Genomic DNA, 21,579 nt, shown 5'->3' with positions numbered 1-21,579 from the left:
GGCATAGAGAAGAGCCTGTGGCTCAGTGTGTTTGAATGACAGTATTAGTGAGCACGTGTGTGCTGCATTACATCTGTGCCTATTGAACAGGCCATCTCATCCCTGCAGTAAATCAGAGAAGCAGGCAGGCTGGAAAACAGAGCCCAGCTGCCAACTGGGGCATGGCACATGTGTCAGTGCTACAGGGGAACCAGGGCTCAGAGGGATAGAACAGGTATTTAGAGTAGAGAAAACGGAAGGAGCTTTCCTGGTTCACTCAAAACAGCTCATGTAAACTTAAATCTTTTTTTAGAAGTGAAGCTGTGATTGATAATTTTCCTTTATTTATTTGATTACAAATATTTAGGTGGCTTTTTAAAGACACAAGTGCAAATAAAACATAAATTCTGTTATTCTGAGATAAATGTTTTCAAATGTGAAAAAACAAAGTTTAGACTATTACAGAATCACAGAATGACCCGGGTTGGAAGGGACCTCAAGGATCATGTAGTTCCAACCCCCCTGCCTAGCAGGGCCACCAAACATACGCCTTTACTAGATCAGGTTGCCCAGGGCCCCGTCCAACCTGGTCTTGAACATCAGAGTAGTACTAAAAGATGGCTGGAAGATGGCTGGCACTGGGTTGTTTCCTAGAACCATGCATTTATTATAACCTGTTTTAGTCGGCATGCAGAACTTCTGAGTGTCATTTTAAGCATTTTAGCAGTACATGATCTCTTCAGCCTCTGCTTTATGCAGTGATTTGCACCAACTTTTTTTTTTCTCTGGCTTTTGAGTTACATACAATGATAGTATCATGTTATAGTGGTATATAAAATGTATCATATACAAGATCCTACTGTGTGAGTGAATCATGCCATACCACTTGTTTACAATTCTATTACTTCATCAACTCTATTTTCTGCAGAAGGGCAGTAGTATTTTTATTTATTTAGAAATAGCACAAATTATTTTTGAGGGGAGAATGTATTTGCATTCATGTAGGTCAATAAAGGTATTTTAAATTTACAAAGGTATAGTCAAAAATGCATATGGTTGAAGCATATTTCATCTGTGTACCTAGCATGTCTCAGACTATTGGACCTATGCACCTCAGAATCTCGGAGACTGAGGTTGGAAGGGACCTTCTAAGATTACTCAGTCCAACCCCTGGCTCAAGCACAGCCATCTGAACCAGAATGCTTGTAGGCCATGAGCCCAGCTGGGTTTTATTGAGTACCTCCACAGACAGAAACAGCAACCTCTTTAGAAAACGTGTGCCACTGGTCAGTCATCCTCACATTAAGAAAATGTTTTCTTATGTTCATGTTGAATTTAATGTGTTTTACTTTGTGCTCATTGCATCTCGTCCCATCAATGTATGCTACAGAGCAGAGTCTGACTCCCTCTTCTTCATTCCTTCCCACAGAACATTTACATACTTGCATATCTCTCCAGAGCCTTCTCTTCTCCAGGAAGCTTAACATCTCAGGAAGGTTAACACTGAGACACTCCAAGAATGCTTTGGGTGCTTTCTTGTGCTGAGCTCAAAGCCAGCTGAATACAATGGAAAACCTGACTTGGTAGGGAGCACCAAGCTCTAGTGGTGTGATAGGACCCTTGGCTCTAGCTGCTCAGTCTCTGGTATGTCTTTCATGGCAAAGCCACAGAAATATTTGAACTACTTGTAAACTACAGCAATATATTGGGTTTACGTCTGTTCCAGTGACAGAGTTGTTATGGACTTTTGGGGACAGATTTTGTAGGCTGAACTGTATGCCTACATCAGAAGGTAATTTGTTTTTTTCAGTAGCGTTTTCCCTCTGAGCGGGAAGCCCTCTTCCAGTGTGACTGTTGTACTGTGTAAATTAAAATTCAGCTTGAAGAAATTGGACTTCTAAAAGTGCTTTGCTTTCCTCCTTCGCAGTGTCCTTTGAATTTCTTGTTCTACATTAGCTAAGGAGAATTAAGGAAGTTGGTGTATTATGCATCAGTCAGACTTCTTGTGCATCAAAGCGCAGCTCCCTCCTAGTCTGGATGCCTTTAACTATTCTGGATGTCATGTATTAGGGAACTCAACTGGAAGACTGTAGATCTGGAGGCAAGGTATCAGCATTTGAGGAGAGTTCCAGTTAATGGTAAAGCAACTCAATCTTGGTCCTACTGTGTGCCTGAGGAAGGAATTATAAAAGAAGATGTTTAAGAAAATCCTTATTCATTAAGGTATATTATACTATGTATGTAGCAATCTACAGTAAAGAAATTGGAGGCATAATATTGGTAATTTTAACAGTGGAGAATTAAAAATATTTTTTACATTGCAAATTTTGCTGTAGGCCATCCTCTGTTCTCCCTAGTTCTGCTTATAACCTATTTTTGTGTTGGTTGCCAGGGAAAAGAACCTTTTCTTTTCCATTTCTTTTTCATTATGTTCTTACTAGGGTGTTCACAAAATATAAAAACTCTTCAGCATGTTATTATTTTATTCCCAATGCAAATAAAACATTAACATATGTTACATATGAATATTTTGGCTTTCAGGCAGCTGGAAGTGGCCAGATTGGCAGTGTTCCAGTCTTTAATATGTCACTACCCCAGCATCAGTAATGCTGATTTCAAAAGAATTTGCTTAGTCAGGTGGCAATAAAATAGATAAATACAAAATCTATTTATAATGACAAAAAATATTCTGGGACATGTGGATGTTCACATGGCTATTCACTGATTTCAATTTGTTTGCTGTCACCAGAAATGAAATAATGTAGAATTTGACTCTAATTGAAAACCTCAAGACAAGTTGGAGATACAGAGTACTTCATGGAACTGGCTAGAGCAGAATCCTTCCAGGAAACAATAAAGAAAATGAATCAGGACCTGTTGAGACCTATGGAGTTTTGCTAAGACCAGTTTGCATCAGATATGCTCTTGTTATTAACAGATATACCATGTCAATAAGGGTCAGCTAGGTGGAAATTTGGCAGCCTAGAGAAGACAGTGCTAGGAGCCGTGGGTGTGTATTTAGGTCCTGTGAGATGAAAAATATGGGAAGGTTGTTGAAGTTGAAAAATAAATTAAATATTGAAAATATAAACCCACACAAAATTCTCAAGAATATGATCTTGTTTTCCTGGCAGTCTAAGGAAGGGACAGTAAAAACATGGGTGAAATGGAATCATTGAATTTAACAAAATGTTTTGTACCATTTGATTTATTTGTCTCTTTACGAAGAAAATAATTGAAACCATTGACTTTCAGTCTTTTTGAATGTAGATGTCTAAACATTTTCTAGTGGAAATGTACAGTGAATTTATCTTTCTACTGCTCGTTTCATTCTTCTCAGACATTCCTTGCAGTTTTCTGAATTGTGGTCTGTAGATTTCCAGACTGTTAATGGTCACTCTTTATGCATTTGTAGAAACTATTTTCCACTTGAAATAATAGCAGCTTTTGATCATGTGAGATACAACATCTGAACTGAAATATGCTGTAACTCTCCTTTCCCATGTTTTCCTCACCTGTGCTATTCTAAACAGACATCTCAGTCCTCTTTCAGAAAAGCTTCTGCAAGTTGCATTCTCCAGTAATCTGTGCCCAGTACTATATCTGCAGTAATTTCCTAATTTCCACATTTTGTGTCATTGTTTTGCATCTTTACCAACATTTTTGGAGTTGTTTTTTTTTCCTTTGTACTGGTTTCCATTAAAAAGAAAGCTCTGCCTTTTCGTTTAGGAAGGTTAACCAGCCAAAGCCTTTCTTTTATGGAGTAGATGACTAGTATTTTTTTGCTGCTACTTTATTATTATTTCTGAAAGTTTTTGTTTGTGAACAAAAATTCTGATATTCCTCTGCTAAACCTCAGTAAAAACTGAGTAAACTTTCTTTTTTTCCAAGCACAGTATTGATTGGTTTCCTGGATCTCATTTAGTTCTTAATTAGTGATGTTTGTTTTAAATCCCTCAAAATTATTCCATATCTTGATTTCTTTTTTTATTTTTCTCAAAAGATGAATAAATTTTAAGATATTATTGTTTGCTGTTTTGCACCATTGTAAGGAATCATGGTGGAAAACAGCACTTTTATCTTGCTCATTTCTGGTGCCCAGTGTATGTTTATTTGCAATTGTGTTTGAAAGGTATTACAAGGATATCCTTGTTTGATGTAATAAATTAGGGGCAGAAAACACTTGGGTTGAATCATCAGATTAAGTTTTTACTATCCCAAAAATAAGCAAGACAGTCTTCAGAACTCACCTGGAAAATAGGCACATACCTCTGGTATGTGATTGCTTTGCAGATAGGAAAGCTGGTTTCCCTGTGTATTACTACTCCTTTAACAAGGAGCTATATATTTACATACTGTTTCCTTACACCCTCTCATTAGATTCTATTCATGTTCACCAAAGATCAGCATTCTCTCTGGGCCAATTTTAAAGTCTTGTGAATAGGATGTTTGTTTTGTAGATGTTTTCATCGTGCTATATCTAGAAGCTTAGTAGTTCCTCAGGGCACCTAAATGAGAAATCAATTTGGAGTATAGCACAGAAAGTGAAACAATCTTGCAAATGGATGTTCTCAGAGATGCTGCTTAACAGTAGCAGAACATGACTTTGAAATGCTGCAATCTTATCCATGAACTTCCATGGTTTTGTACGTATAGAGTTGGTGGTATGATATCAACATATATGCACCGAATCATTTTTGTAACATTACTGCAGAGTTGCTCCGAGGAAATGTGGAAGTAAATAAATGCAATTTAAAAATAGGTATTTAAAGTAGACATAAAAAAACCCAAAAGAATTACACTCTCGTTTTCACGGACCTGTTAAATGACCTTGCCAATTCACTCGTTTCACACACTTGTATCTTTGTCCCCATTCCCACTGTGACATCTTGGGCTCCCAAAATACTCAGAGAAAGTAACAGGTCAATTCTTGCAGAGGGAACAAATAAAAGTCCATGCTTTGTTTTCTGAAAACTAGTCTGTATGTAACTTGCAACACTCATCTGGCAATAGCTTCATCTGGGAAGCTATTTGCCAGTGTATTGCCAGTTGATGTTTAAAGCAAGTCCCAATCATTCTTCTTTTCTGTGGTCAACTAACGATGGGCAGCAAGAGCCCCATCCTACATACTTTCTAATAAAATTCCATGTTTTGAAGCCTAGTCTCTTCTCAAGGTATGTAGGCGGATTTTGAGGTCTGTTAAGTATAATCCTAAGGAAGTGAATGTATGATGAGCTATTAGTCTAGTTACTGGGTACACAAAGTACAATCCCCTGTTCTTCAGGATTTGAAAATTTAAATACAACAGAAGAGATAAAATACTGCAAGTAGAAGCGAAGACGTGGGGAAAATAAGGGAAAATAAAATAAGTGAATTGCCTTGTCAGACTGTTCTCTCTCAGGTGGGTCTATGACATTCATGAGCTCTAACTTGGAGCTGTTGGCACTGTGAACTATGTCTTACTTTCATATCCTGTAGGAAATGCACATGTCAAGTTGCTTGTATTTATTCAACATTTGAGTGCAAAATTCTCCTTTTCTCCTTTCTCTCAAGATACTTATTCTCATCAGTTTAGCTGCTATAGTTATTAGAATTTAGAAGGAAGTAGAAGGAGAATGTATGTTGATTTTCTGTTTAACTCAATATTGTAATAATGTTATCTTAAATCTTGAATAAAGCTTTGCCAGCATTATGGCTTCCCACATTTCCTAAGAAATATTGAAGCAGCTCATCATATATTGAGCTGCTGTGATCACAGGCAATGAGAGGTGAATTCATTTTCTATGTCGGGATGAAATTTCCTCTAACAAAACCAGATTATTCCTTTGGAAATATGCTACTCGTTTTTACCAGGGTACCACCCCAAATTTCTTACCTATTGGTTTGGTCATCTTAATTCTACTATTTTGAATCCTGATAAACATCTGTACCACATCTCTGCAGCTAATGAAAACAGTGTATTTGCTGGTAGTGTATTGAAAACAAATTCAAGAATTATTTGATATAAACTGTTATTTTTTGTCTTGTGTTTTCAAGAACTTGAAAAAACTAAAGCTACTGGGAACAGGTTTTGTAAATTTCATGAAGTGTGTTCTCTTAATGTTATTCATCCCATCTCACTCATTTCTGAGAATCTTGGTAATGCAATGAATTATTTTCAAAGATGAACCTATTTCTTTTCTGCACCAGTGAAATTGTTGAACTGTTTTTTGTTTTTGACAGATTTGGTGATAAATTACTACTAAAAAATGAAATATTTTCTATGTATATATATATTATGACTCTTAGTTTCCATAGAAAGGTAATGGTAGCCAATGTGGTATGGCTTACTTTTTAAAATTATTTTTTGTTAGAATCATCAGCTCTGAGGCTTTCACTCATTGATGTACTTTTCAGACTTAAAAGGAATAGCCCTATTATCAGCGTCTATGAACTCCAATGTATTGTCTTCCAGTATTTAGGTCAGAGCATCAACAGGTGCATTCTGGAAAAAGTAGTGATGACAAAGCAAAATCTGAGGGCATCTGCTCTTACTGCTTTAACATTTTTCAAGTATTGAACTGATTTTCTACATGAAGTACACTGATGTTTGGGAATTCAAAGTGGATAACAGCAAATTCAAGCAGCCTTCAGAAGCAGAGACATGATGTTCAGTGTTTCTATGCATTTAAAATTGTCTTTTGAAAAATTTCAACTCTTGGTAGCAACTGTTGTTGGTTTTGTTTTTGTTTTTTTTTTTTTAGATTAGTTTTTGATTAAATGCTATTTGATAATGAATGTTGAGAGTGAGGATATAACAAATTTGCATAACTGACTTTAATCAAGATTTCCAAAAATATGTTTACCTTGATGTCTATTTTAAAAGCTTTTTGCTGAACTGATGCTGAGTTCTCTGGGGTGTCTGTGATTGTGCCAACTAATCCTGTCATTTCAGTTCAAGTGAGAGAGGAAGATGATAGGCCTTAGAAGAGGGAAGGGAGGATGGGCAGATTCCTTATGCAGGAATGAAAATGGATGAAGGAGGAGTTAGGAGTGTGAAATTTTGCTCAGTTCCTTTGTGGATGTAGATGTACCTGTACAGGTGCTTTGAAAGACTGGAGATCTAACAACAGCTATTGATATAGTGCACCATCTGTGCACTAATCCACCCCTGGGAACTTCTAAATGCATTGGCCTGGCCCATGTCATTGTGCAAATAAGGTATACGTGACTATTGCTGTAATAAATAATTTAGCAAGGGGCTGCCATTTCCAGGGGAAGTGACAGTGATAGGATTTGGGAGGAAAGTAAACACAGTAAAATAAGCGAAGGTAATGGAGTTAGATGATGTCAAGTCACAGGATGTAACATCTTCACCAGGGAGGCGAAGTCAGAGCACAATTTCTAGCTGAAGTGCTTGTGTAAGTTGTCTGGGAAAGGGAGAGTCTAGCTGGGAATGGGAACTTTTGTAGCATTTGTGGCAGTCACTGAGATATGGGTCAAGTCTGCGGGTGCATAAATAATTTTGGTGCAGGCTTTTAATCTAAATCCTCAAGAATTTGGGAGTAACTGTACACTTTTGGAATAGAATTTTTTTTGTATCCTTAGTGGCTTGAGTGTATGGAAATGTCACTTTCAAGTTCTTTTCGCAGAGTTACAGAGTGGTTTAGGTTGGAAAGGGCCTTTGGAATTCGCCTGGTCCAACCCCCAGTAGATTTACTATTTTTGGATAAACTTTGTAGTTTTGCTGTTTGCACGGGCTTTTTTTTCTTAGCACTGTCAAATGAAACAAACTGTAAAATCTCTGAGGATGCTGCCCTTTAGAGGAAGTCACTTTTTACTGTATATGCTCACTTCATCTGTGAAGAATATAACCATCTCTGTAGTAAAGCACAAAAATGTGTCCAAAAAGTTATGTTTAATTGGCACACTCTACTTTTCCATGGTAAATCAGGGCAAAAATATGAGTAGCATCCCAATAATAATAAAAAAAAGTGTGTAATTCTTTCTCCTCTGTTTGAATTACCTGAGAAACCAGGTAACGGTTACCCCTCATAAATACTGCTGCAGGAATAGCTGCCCTCTTACTCTTTGGTGGTCTGAGATGACAGCATGACAATGGAGAACACAGCCTGCTTATATAATTAATATAATAATAATATAACAAATAAATAATTATTAATAGTAAATAATCTAAATAATTATTATAATAATATAGTTAAAAGATAACTAGTAATTAATGCTGCTGATGATTCCTATTTATTTCCGATAGGCTTAAAACAGTGATTAAGACGTGTACCGACCTTCTGTAGACCCTTGTTGCTTGCATAAATTCTCATCACAGTTCTAATCAATTTACCAGACCTTATCTTGCACATGGATCCCTACAGCTTGAGGCTTTCTGATGGGTGTATATGTGAGTTTAAGAATATCAAGAAATAGAAGGTGTTTTAGGGAGATATATGTTTATTTTCCTACACCGCACCATTTTTTTCTGAAAGTACAATTCTGAAAAGCACCTCTTGTAGTTAGTCACTGGCAATACCAGCTAAAAGAAGGTGGAACTGAAACAGAAATTTCCCTGTGATTAGTACCTAGCAGGATTTAATCAAATATGTTTGAACCTCTACTAAAATACAACCGTGTCACTACTTTTTAAGGATATCTGTCGAAAGGAGTCCATCAGATGTCTAATCCCTTTTAAAGAGGATTAAGCAGGTGTACAGTGATTGCGTTGGAATTCTCTTGGTCTTGCAGATTGCTGTGCAATTTATAAACTTTTAATGAAATCATAATACAATAGTCACATAATATAATTAATAGGGACTTTAATTGCTTTTTGCCTTCTGACACCCTAACACTTTTGTCTTGGCCTTAGATTTTATTTTTGACATTTTGCTGTGAAAGTCATTTGAGCACCGGATGGCCAACAGAGTTAATTTGGCAAGTAGATGGGCATTTTGATTGCATTAGTCATGCCCAAGTTTTTAAAATCCTACAATTAAAATCCAAAATATACTAGCTCTGTTTAACAAATAGAATCTGGCCTGTTGCTCTAAAGCCAAAGTTGTTCATGTGTGTCAGCATAAATATTTTGGCTACCATGTCTAACCAAGTTAAAGTTGCTGTGTGGGTAGCAATAACATCATTCTTAAGAGAAGCCAACATCAGACAGTATCCAGGTTTCTTATGTATGGGTATATTATCAGCAGTGGTCTAAGTGAAGTATAGGACTTCATTAAAACTCTTCTTTGAACCAGGATAGTTCAATCTGCTTTTTTTTTTTTTTTTTTCCTTTTCTGAAGATGTGGACAGAATATCCTCATTACTATTTGTTAAAATGATAGCATTGTGAATGCTGAGTAGTGGAAAAAGGAAAGGATAACTGTGGTCAGTAAAGATGAGGACACTTCTGCTGATCTCTCAGCATGTATGATTATAACACTAAAAGTTTGATCCCACAGTTTACAATTGATGAGTGTTACTCATTGTACCCAAGGCATGTGGGATAATAGTAAGTAAAGCATCTTCCCTATTGCTGAAAAGTAATTTTTTCAGAATATAGGATTTTTCTTTTCAAAGTATTTCTCTCATTTCAAATATATCATCTGATTAGTAACATCATAGTTACATGAGGGAAAATTGAAATTCTTCTAATTCTGCCATGGTTTATGACATTCAATCACTTATAAGAGGAAGATCTTGAATCTTTGTTGTCACAATAGCATCCAAAACCAAGCATTGAAATGGACGCATCTCTGTGACTCGTCTGAAAATGTCTGAGCTTGCTCTCTATATATTTACATCTTTCTTATTTTTAATTTATCTTTAAAATAGAGTTAACTGATCTCAGTATAGGCTTATCTGATTAATGTAAAAAAAAATCTGTTACATTAGCTGTTTCCAGTTTCATCTGCAGTTTGAATACTTGGCTGCACAGACTAGAATGTTTATATGTTAACACAATATTTCTCTATGGAGAAATCTATTCACTCATTGAAAATGAGCAAGTTGTTTCTTGTTGGCTTCTTTCATGCCATTCCAGGAAAAATCTGAGATAGGTTACTCATACATCTTCCAGTATCTTAGATATTTACTTAACTAGAGATTCCCACACATTTGCTTTGTGATGCCCAGTGGTTTGATTGGTTGCATATTCCTTCCCAGACTTCCTGTCCTGCAGCCTACTGAGTTTTACTCATCTGTCAGGTCTGTTTGCCTCAGCTGAACTTCAACCAACAGAATTTTGGGTCATGTTTTGATGTGGTTTTTTTCAATGTTCAGATGATTTTTTGGTCTTTAAGGATACCTTAGATAGCTCTCGTTCTAGTGCTCTGGTGAATTCCACAGAAGACTTCCTGCAAAGAACATATTAGATAGATGAATTATATAACTTCCTTCTAGCAATTAACGAAAATGTAGAAAAGATGAGAGGTAGATGAAAGATGTTGTGATTTTAGATTATCTCTCCCATGTGACTAAACAGCCTGTTAATGGAGGTGGTTTACATCAAAGTTGCTCTTAAGTGATCGAAAAAATACTGTAGGACAACCAATTTGTGTTCTCAATGCAATAGAGATGTTCAGCATTTCTGGCTAACAAAAATAAAATAAGATACAGATAGGGATTGATTCCTTATCATAAAGAAATTTTAAGTCAGATTTAATTTTTTAGCTGAGCAAGGTGAGCATGTAAACATATCTTTTCAACAGTGATTGACTGAAAAAAAACCACCTTCAGTATATTTTCCTCCTTGAAGTCTGAAATCACTTTGAGTTGTTGTTGGGGATGACATAAGATGAAGCGAATCTCAAATCTCACTGACTGCAGCAACAGAGGAGCAACAGTGACTGAGCACATAAGAAATAATGCCTGACACCCCTGCAAATATACATGAAATAGGGGTGAAAGCATGTCTCATGATGGCATGACAGTTGAGAGAGAGAAATTCATGAAAGGTGACCATTATTTTTGTATTTCTAAGATAAAGCCACATAAAGGTTCCACACTGTGTAAACTTACAAAGTAGGATTGATTTGTCTTATACAGTGCCTCAACCTTGATCTCTGGACAGTTTCAAGGAAGAGGTCGGAAAATTAAACAAACAAGATTTATTTCTTAATACTCTTCCCCCATGCCAATATGCCACCCTGGCAATATATTTGAGTGAAGTTGCAGAAACATAGAATTAATTACTGGAATTAAGTTGTGATTTCATAGCTAATGGAAGATTTCACAGAGGTCCCAGTTATTTCTGCTACTCATTGGACAATTGTGAATATAAGAAAATGTAGTGGATTAAGGAGTTTATCAACTTTTCAAACTTTCTGCTTTCAGTTGGTGATAAGTCTGAATCAAGAGTGGCTTAGATAGCAAACAGAAATGTAGAGACATTCCTCAGAGGAAGACAAAAACAATCTAGATATCAAAGATGATATGTATACAAAAGAGAGAAGTCATACAAGTAACGTACTGTGAACTCAGAGAATGGAAGACAAGTGTTAGGTGGGTCATGGATTCTATGTAGATATTTCAAAGACACATAACTGTAGAAGAAAAGTGTGATTTGGAGGTCAGTGGGAAGAAAAAAAGTGTTGTGAAAGTGATGGTTTGACAAACTGTAGGTGATTCACTGAGTGAACACAACAGCCAGTGGGTTCAAGAATTCTTTTCACTGAATCTATGTGAGGAATGTGCCATGCTATCATGGTGTGATAAATATTACTAGAAGAAGTAGCTGTATTATTATTACTACGCCTGCATAAATTAATCATAGGACTATAAACGAATCATGCTAATAATATTTTTAGACACCATACTGATGCTTATTATTGTATCATCATATGTATATAAATAGATCAAGAATAGCCAAATTTCCTACTGGGCTTTGTAGGCTTCCTGTTTCACCTTCTTAGAAAACTGTGCTTTGAATAATACATATTTTGTTTTCAGTAGTAGGAGTAAGTGGAAGCTTGATGGCAAGAGGAAATGGTTTGTGTAATTCAGCTGTAGATGAAATCCTACATAGGCAATAACTATCACGTTCTGAAACAACTAATCATCGGGTAATTTCTTGACTGTGACTCGGTCTGTCAGATGAAAGGAGTTAGGAAGATGAAACATGATGTGTTTCCCCAGAGAGATACCAATCACAAACTAATCACAGTATTCTGGGAAGCATCTAGACAGGCAGAAATTAAATCTTCTCTGGACTTTCCAATTACACTGTTCTAGTCCAGATGTTCATGTTGTTGAAATATCTTTATTTCTGTAGGAAAATAAAGACATGAAGCATCACCATCATGAGATGTGTACTGGCTGTTTCAGCTGCTGGCATGAGGCAGAAAAAGTGTGCTGTGCCACTCTGCCTGAGGTGTAGGCCTTGCTCTTCAAGGAGAAAAGTGGGGGATAAGAAGACTACCACCTTTATCTTACTAGAAATCTTTCCACACATGCTCTGTGCTCACCAAATTGGACAACCAATTGCACTGGCAAACTTAGACCATTACTAAAGTGATGTTAAACAATGAGCCAGTGCTTCCGGTGTAGATTAAGTGCCCATGTGTTTTGTTAAGCATGTGTTTGTGATAACGCAGCACCATGTTAAGAAAATTTCACTCCCAAAAACTTGAAAGAATTTTTGGTAAAATAAGAAATATCTTTCTGATTTTTCACAAGACTAGATGTTTTCTGGTAGTTTTTATTTTCTTGACTAAGTTTCTCTGGAGAACCAGAGGTTTACAAATGCTGATAAGGTAACTGGGTTCAGCAGACTGATTTGAGGTAACACGGATACTAATGTTTTTTATTTTTATTTTTTAAGATGCATAGGTTGTCATATTAATATGCTGAAAATATTTTGGTTTCAGGAGGGAATTTTCTTCCAACAGAATAAATAATTGATGTCTTTTGCCTTTTTTTTTTTGTGAGCAGGTATGGGCTGCTTGTTTGAAGCAGAAGGATATGCTATCAGTCCAGACCACTGTCTGGTCTTCAGATACTGCTGTACTTGTTTTTTGTTTTTTTTTTTTTCTTGTCATTTGCAGCACTTATTGGAAGCCTGAAATGTGTGCGGCAGGGGAAAGGGCTTAATATATGAGTATTTCGGCTTAGTGTCATGGCCAGTAATATATAGGAAGTGACATACATGACTGAATGATTTCTTTCTCCTGTCTGGATTCAAGATCTGCTAGTCCCCAGTAAAGATTTATGTGGATTTTTTTTCCACATACTTCTTTTCTAGAGGAGCTTGAGTAGAGCACTGTACTGTACTAAGCTTTCTCAACACTGTGATCCCTCCTTGTCGATGCTATGCAAACCTTCCTCTATTAGCCCAAGCCTCCCTCCTTTGTTAAGAACCTTCACTGAGTCTGACAGCAAACTCTGCCATTCATGAGATTTGGGATGTTGAAGCTTATTGTGATATTAGTCCTGGAAAAGGATGCATATGTTTATTTCACACAAGATACTTTATATTTTAAAAGATATTTTAACTCACATTTGGAAATTTGGGAACATCATACAACGTTTTTGTCACGTTTTTGCCTATCACTTCTTAAATATTGGTTTCATGACTTGTCATATGCTCACAATATAATGAGAAGTTTACAAAATCAAGGAGCTGCAAGTAAAAAATAAATAATAAAATCCAAGGGGAAAGCTGTAAGGGTAATTAATGTAGGCCAGGCAATAGAAACTCTTGCATAATCAGAGATTTTAAAATTGTCTTCAAATTGTTGTCTTGTTAAACCAAATAGATAAATCTGTCTCAATGAATTGCTGTAAAATTGATTTACATCTCCAAGGCAATGATTTAGTGAATTAGTCTTCAAACATGTACTCTAGAACTTTAACCCACTCTTGTTATTTCAAGATTATACTTCCCTGATCAGCCTTGACTGTGTCCTCAGCAGCAGAGGCAGACATTGTTTCCTACATCTAGTAGCTACACTACTTAGCGTTTATACTTTGCATAATGTAGTTACAGTAATAGACACTTCTAAAAAACCCAAAGAGGTGGTTTGCTTTGCAGGTATTTTATGTAGCCTTTAAATACCAAGTGGGGACTTCAGTGAGCATTGTGGTATGTGCCACATCAACACGTGCTGTAATGTTGCCATTGTTAGGGTGCAGGAGTGGCACGATGCCAGGTCATGGCATAACCAACTGGCCTGGGTCATCTTGTCATTTGTGGTTTGACCTATTTCAAATGGAAAAATAAATAAATACGGTCACTGTAGTTCTGTTCCTGTGTAGTAAAATTCATATATTCTAATATATTTTAGCAGTAGTGGTAAATAATGGAGATAATCAAGCTACATAACTTAGAAGTGTCTGTGGTGGTATTTCAGATGGCTGTGATAACAAAATGCAAATATGTGGCTTCTGCGATTGCCCTTCATCAGACAGGATTCCTCCTCAGGACACTGGTCATCTGTTAACGTTGCCTGCACTGCTCTCACATCTCCAACCCCTTGTTCATCTCTGAGCTTTTTACATGGCTGCTGAGTGTGGTTCCCATCCCTGCATCGCTCCTGGCCCCAGTTTCCTTTCTATGCTTTATTTTTACCCAGGCAGGCAGCCACACCTTCTTAGTGTGACCTGCAGTGCATTCCTTCTGCCCTCTCAGTCTCTGAGTACCTCACCATCAGTTCCACCATCCTTCACCTTCTATTTATACACGCCTTTGTGGTTCTCTCATCTTTTTCTCTCTGATTTTTTTCTTTTTTTTCCCTGTGATATCCAGATTCCTGCAGGTGACTTTAGAATATTCTTGCAGCTGGATCAGTTTTTAAATTCTAAAATGCTGTTATCTCTACAGAAGTGCATAGGTTCTACAAACAGAGTACTAACACAAAGTCATTGTGATATTTTTTATTTTCTCCTGAAGCGGTGTGCATATTTGAAGGCAGAACCTACTTTGAAGGACAAAGAGAAACGGTGTATTCAAGCTCAGGGGACTGTGTTCTGTTTGAGTGCAAGGTAAGAACATTTTTTTATGAAAAAGAATAAAAATTATCATATGATAGAAATATCAAAGTCCCACTATTGAAATACAGATAGGTCCACCCTAGGAAATGGTAACCAAAAAATCGTCTCAGGTGTCCCATGTTTGTTTTGTCTTTCTGAGTTCCACAGTCAGTTTTGCAAATACATTTGCTTTGCATAGCTGCAAGCCTTGATTACGCAGCTTGACGGATGAGCTGCATTCTTTCCTTTTTAAATATCCTCCCCATCATCAGTAACAAGACCCACCAGGCTGTTTTTTGTTTCCACTGACATGTGCAGTGCTATTGTCCACAGTTTTGAGTCCAGGTGCGAATGATGAACAAACATGATGGGGACATAATTTAGGCTTCAGGATAATTCTGAGTGGAAAAGATGGATGAAAAAGAAGGAAAAGAGAGGGGCACGTTGAATGTCTATCTCTGTTTCTTATGTTGGAGATTACAAGACTTATCATTTGATTTTTAAGCAGAACAAGCCATGCTGTTGGCCTCATCATGCTGCACGAATAAAGATGCACTGTAGACCACAAATGCATTCTGAGGGCAACATATACAACAGGGCATGGCTGCAGGCTGAGTCACCCACCTGCTGTGGCATGCCCTGCTTTGTTTCTGGGACAGAGGGGTCAGGTGGGAATATCTCTGGGCAGGGAGCTGCATGCTGCCAAGTGGGGTTGAAAAACTGAATGCATGTTTTTAGGAAACATGGAAAAACTCCTTCCATGAAGCTGCAGCAGAGGTCAGGGGGTTTAACTGATGTACTTAACACTGTACAAGCTCCATGGCTGCGCAAAAGCTAGAATGAGTCAAAATCTGATGGATAAAATTCTTTCTACCTACCAAAGTCATGATGGTATGGCAGTTTGTACATAGAGTTCAGATTCTGTCCTCTGCTCTTAAGCCTGCTTACAGCCTTCCCTTTGATGTGCCCTGGTTGTTTGCTCCTGGAGGGAGAGCCTCCATCCACCCGCCAGGCAAATTCCTGGCAATTTTCAAATATCTTCATGTCTTTGTGAGAAAGTGCGTATCTTACAAAGAAAAACTGGTGACCATTGTCCTACTGTCATTGCTTTTCATCTGAGCTTAATTCTCTGAGTGGGTACTTTGAAATCTTTTGAAAAAAAGGAGGGAGAACAAAAAATGGTTTTGGAGATGTATGTTTCAGTCATATTGTTTTCGGGACTGTGAGCTTATATTTCTCAGTGTGGCACCTGAGATATTAATTCTGTGATTAATTTGCAGTCATCAAAAGTTAAATCTTTCATCTTTCTTGTATGTAGCAGATACACACTATTAACAAAATGTCTCTGTTGGCTCTGTTGCTCATCTGTGTTTTCTGGATGATGCTGGATGTTAGTGAACTGCCTGCTTGTCCTGGTAGAAATATTAAGCAGCAGCTTTGATTCATAATATCCTTTTTCGTGGTCTGAAGTACACATTTCTGATGAGCAACTTTGTGAATAGCATTTCAGAGTAGAATATCCCTGCACTTTAAAGTGTCATGGAAGTCATATGTTGGCACTATTATAGTGACAATGGAGTTGTCGTAAAGGGATATAATTTGTTACCCCAACACAAGACAGACTTGATAGGACTGGCACAAGTATTGATTTTATGATTGGAGGCCTATGGCGAACTATCAAGGTGGTGTGCAGAATTCCTTCTTTCAAGGTGCACGTAATTTTAAACATCATAAACAGCAATTGTGTGTGCTGTAGGCATGCACTTATGCACTTTTCTGTTTAAATATTGTAAGACAAGTGAAGTAGAGATTCTGTACCAAATTAAAATCTGTTTAAAAATAATAATAATAATTAAAAAAAAAGCATTCCAGACTACTCCAGTGTTATTTATATTGAAAGTTATTTTCTTTATTTTGAAAGACTGCTGGTTTTTGTTTGTTTTGGTTTAGAGTACACATCAGCATCTGGCTTTATTTAGTGTGATTTCAGGTTTGGGCTGGATTGTTTAAGGTAAAATTTGGGTGTTAATTTTAATTTCATTTCTATATATTGTGTTTAAAGATGAATTAAAATCATATGCTAAACCTGTAATAATAATACATGCAATAACATATTCACTAGGCATTTCTTTGCATGCAGAAATACAGGGCCCTGAATTCAGTGAGCTCATATTTTATCTGAATTGTTGATTCCATGGCATAGGAGGAATGTGTTATTGCTTTGTTTGTTTGTTTGCTTTGGTTTCTGTTTTCGCTTTATCAGGAATGGAGCACATCAGAAGATATTAAATGTGGTGTTTCTGTGGCAGCCTGATTGCTAAGATAGGCATTTCACTATGGTCATACTGCAGTGATTGTGTGTGACCTGCATTAAGTGTCTGAAGATGTTCAGATGACATCTTGGCATTAGATGCTTCCAGATGCTGGTCCAAGTGTAATAGGAAACCTTTTCCCTAAGATGGAATCAGTGCCTGGCAAGTTGCCTGATAGCTAAAATAAAGAATGAGAACTGCTTCTATACTTTCTCTTACTTGGAAAGGTTTTAGCACAGGATAGTTCCTGATGCTCCTGTTGTGCTGTGCTGTCCTTTCAAATGGTTTTTACAGGTGTCTGGGTTTAGTATAAGTACTTTTTTTGTTTCTACATAACAATGCCAAAAGCCAACTAAAGTTACCCTTTATCTTCTTCCGCAACCACAACCAATTGCTTCCATCTAACAGGACCACAAAATGCAGCGTATTCCAAAAGACAGTTGTCCACCTTTGAACTGCCCAGAATCTCAACAGATCCCATTATCTCACAGTTGCTGCAAAATCTGTAAAGGTAAGAAAATAGCAGGACATATATAAGCTCATTGAAGTTTTGTTTTCTTATAGATTACACAGGCTTTTTTGTGATCTTTTTTGGATATGACACTCCTACACATAGACTTTGTGAATCTGAATAGACAGTTCCTGCATCATGATGTCTAAAAGTTGTTTGTAAAGTATCTAATAGTGTAAATTCTGTAAGGCATATTCACTGGCTCCTGGCTCCTCTGTGTTTAATTCTAGCCTGATGTGGGTGAAAAATCAAAGGAATTGTACGCATCATTAGTGATTTTCTACCTCTTGCTCATTCTGGTGTCTGAACAAAATGAGACTGGAAAAATGCGTTCCCCAGCATCTTTCTAAAGTGCTTTGAGATGTCTGCTTTGGAGAGCAATTTGTGCTGTGCAGTAGTTCAAAGAGTGTTGATTTGTTTGGAGTTGTACTGTGCATCTACAAGCAGAACCTTTTAGTGCTGTTTGGTACACTGTGTGACTTTATCTGTTACACAAGTACTGGTCATTTCCAAAGGTGCTGAAAGTGTTCTGTCTTGAGTCCAGTCTTTTGATCTGGAGTAATATCAGTGTCTTCAAAGATATAATCAATTGCAACTTCAAGTGGATATGTCTACTTCTCCTAAAGTTAAATAATGATAAATTGGTACCTGGCATGAAAGAATATGTTAGATTCTTGGGTTGACTTTAGATACACTTCAGTGAAAAGAATATAGCTAGACTTGTTTTGCTGCTGCTCAGTGGAACCACGAAGGATATGATTAATGACATCAAGTAGAGAGATAAGAAAGTAGAAGAAAAGAGCTTAAGAAAAGATGATAGCTCTTGAAGACTATCACAGTAAAAAATAATTTTTTTTCATGATAATTATCTATAAAATCTTGTGTGGTTTAGAGAAAATAATTCTGTGTTTGTACTGCCTGGCAGAGCTAGAAAGTTTTAATATATGTCAGATTAGTGCTTTCTGATCATTTTCAGTCCTACCTGAACGATGCTACCATGGCTTCTCTTGGAACATAGATTTTATTCTTTAAAAAAGAAGCATTTTTTAAATGGCAACATTAATACAGCTGAGACATGAATGTTAAGAATCTTTAGAAAACAACAACAAACAAACAAACAAAAAAACCCCCACAAAGCAATCCTATCATCCACTTCCTGAATAGCACATACATTCTTAGGTATGAAATGCCAGTCTGATACAAAGAATTCCAGACCAGGAAATCAAAAAGTATGACTGTTGCTTTCTTATTGACTCAGACTTCAACGAGGAAGACAACAAAAGGTCAAAGCGCAGATATCACTATAGGCAGAGGTTGCTCTTGACACATATTTTTGCTATCATCAGTGAATACTGAAAAGCCTGTAATGCATGTAGAACTACAGAACTTTTTGCTCTTAACATAAATACTATGTTAGTCAACAGCATTGCAGTAGTTATGGTAAATAATATCACACAAATAAAATTAGCCAAGTCTCTTTATCTATAGCAGAAAAGAAAGAACTGTAATAATCAGACTTCACTACAGTGATGTTTGTATCATGACTATGTCAGTCATTGAATTTAACTACTAAAACCTTTTGCCTGTATGGACTTACCTTTCTTTTCACCTTTTCAGTGTGATTTCTATTGCTTCACATTGCTTATGATCTGCCCATGTTCAAAACTGGAGTTAGAGTTTTCTTCCCAGACTTTTCTGATGACAACATACTCATGTAATTTAGGGATAGAAGATGATTTGTATCAAAATTTGAAGCAGAAGCCCAGTGGAGTGTTAAAAATAATATTCTCTACCTCCAGCAAATACTTGTTTGTTATTTCCTAAGAAGTCAGTGTCACAACCTGATCCTAACTCGCTTACTTTTCGGAGTTGCTGCTATTACACCAGTCTGGTGCCCTGAACCTGACCCAGGTTCCTCAGTTCTCCCATGGGAGATTTTGAAACAAGGACAGAATTATTGGCAAAGACCATTGAAGTATTGCTGATTGACCAATTCTGATGTTTCAGTTAAAGAGGAAAATGTTAAACAAATAAGACTGCTGAGAAAATAATGGAGACAAACATCATACCTTAATAGAAAGATGTGGAAGTTTGGAATCTTCAAGTCAGGTACTGCAGCCATCTTGGATATGGCATAATAAAGGCTGATTTATTAAATAAATTTCAGTGAGAGCAAATATAAGATATTAAAAAACAACAACAGCAACAACAACCTACTGAGTTAAAAGGCTCATTCTAAATCTTTTAGCTTGGAAAAGAACTTCAGAATCTCAAAAATTAATTAATTATGATTAAGTTGCCATAGAAAACACACTTAAGAACATTTGAAATAGTAAATTAAGAGTAGAAGAAAATAAGGAAGGCCAAAAGGTAAGATTTTTAAGAATAAATTTCTCTTAAATGAAGTGGCAGAGGCAATCTGGGAAGAGTTTTTAGTCAGTGGAGCTTGAAAGAAAAAGATAAAGTGAAGAGTAAAGCAAAACACGTCAATGTAAATCAAAGACTTTTAGTTAAATGGGGAAAGATTGCAAAAACACTTGGGAACGTAAGTGCTAGGGGGGAAAAAAAAGTAATTCCATTAGTAAATGAGCTAATGAATGTCTAAGCTACTGAGCTCTTTTATAAAGTTTGGCCAAAAAAAGAGAAACCATCGACAATAAAAACAAACAAACAAACAACAAAAACAAAACAAACAAACAAACAAAACCAACAAGAAGCCTGAAGGAAGAAAAATGCATTGTTATGAAATGTCCTGTAAAAGTGTTTAACAGTGACAAAGAGATGGTAAGCAGGTTTTAGCAAGCCACCTATCCAGCTGCCTTCAGATTAATGGCATAACCTGAAACTGAAGCAAAGACCTAGAGACAGTCTGATCCCGTGGCCTTTACTGCTCCTTTCATCCGCTGCATGCTTGATACAATTTGGTTTTCTGTATCTCATGAACAATAGAAAAGTACTCTTTGACTTTACTGGAAAAAGATAGCACTGTCTTTGACAGGGGTGGTTTATAATCCCTGGATTCTTTTTAATCCTCAATCATATTTGTTTCTGAATAGGCCATGACTTTTGCACTGAAGGACATAACTGCATGGAGCATTCTGTCTGCCGGAACCTAGATGACAGAGCTGTCTGTAGCTGCCGAGATGGCTTCAGGGCCCTTCGAGAGGACAATGCCTACTGTGAAGGTAATGCCTTGCAAAGATGCTCAGCTCCACTGTGTAACTTGCTGTGGGAAGACTGTATTGATTCATGAGTTGTTAGAGTGATGGGCCTATTAAATGTGATGAACGAGTTAGACAGCTTATTAATAAATAAGCTAAAATAATAATAATAATAAGTTATATTGAGCAGTGGTTTATAATTTTAGAGGCTCTTCTGATAACAGGGAACAACCAGCTACTTAATCAGAAGAGGTTTTGCTAAAATTCATATCTTTACATTCTTATCCTGTAATCCTGTGAGACAAAACATCCCCACTGCAGCACTGAAAGCCAGTCTTCCTTTTGCTGTTACTCTTTCTCATGAAAACTCTGATTCTGCAAGCCCACACCATTAGTACCAATTTGGTTCAGATTTAGCCAGCTGATCTGAAAATTAAGTGTCTCTGAGTAGTCTACAGTACTCTGTAGTACCACCTAATACCAGAACTATTCTCTGGTGACAGACAAGTAAATGGGACGGATTGGGGCCTTTTAAGAAGTTCCTTCAGCTGAATTCTGCAAAAGTTAATTCCTGTGGCTTACTTAAATTAGTAGCTGCATTAATGCTTATCTGTAAAGTTAGATTTGAGAATTCATGTCTGTTTTCATGAAAGGAGCATCATCTCTG

General features: G+C 36.8%; 1 protein-coding gene across 1 annotated transcript in view; it reads left to right on the top strand.

Annotated features, from left to right (window-relative positions):
• NELL2 (neural EGFL like 2) overlaps positions 1 to 21,579 on the top strand; it is a 139,831-nt gene that overhangs the window by 46,065 nt on the left and 72,187 nt on the right. Inside the window, exons 10-12 of the mRNA XM_015854888.2 lie at positions 14,849 to 14,940; positions 17,649 to 17,751; positions 20,808 to 20,936. Coding sequence (XP_015710374.1) covers positions 14,849 to 14,940; positions 17,649 to 17,751; positions 20,808 to 20,936 — 324 coding nt within the window. The remainder of the gene's footprint in view (positions 1 to 14,848; positions 14,941 to 17,648; positions 17,752 to 20,807; positions 20,937 to 21,579) is intronic.

This window comes from Coturnix japonica, chromosome 1 (genome assembly GCF_001577835.2).
Source record: "Coturnix japonica isolate 7356 chromosome 1, Coturnix japonica 2.1, whole genome shotgun sequence".
In the NCBI taxonomy this organism is placed as follows: domain Eukaryota; kingdom Metazoa; phylum Chordata; class Aves; order Galliformes; family Phasianidae; genus Coturnix; species Coturnix japonica.
This window is presented reverse-complemented; position numbering and strand designations above follow the sequence as displayed.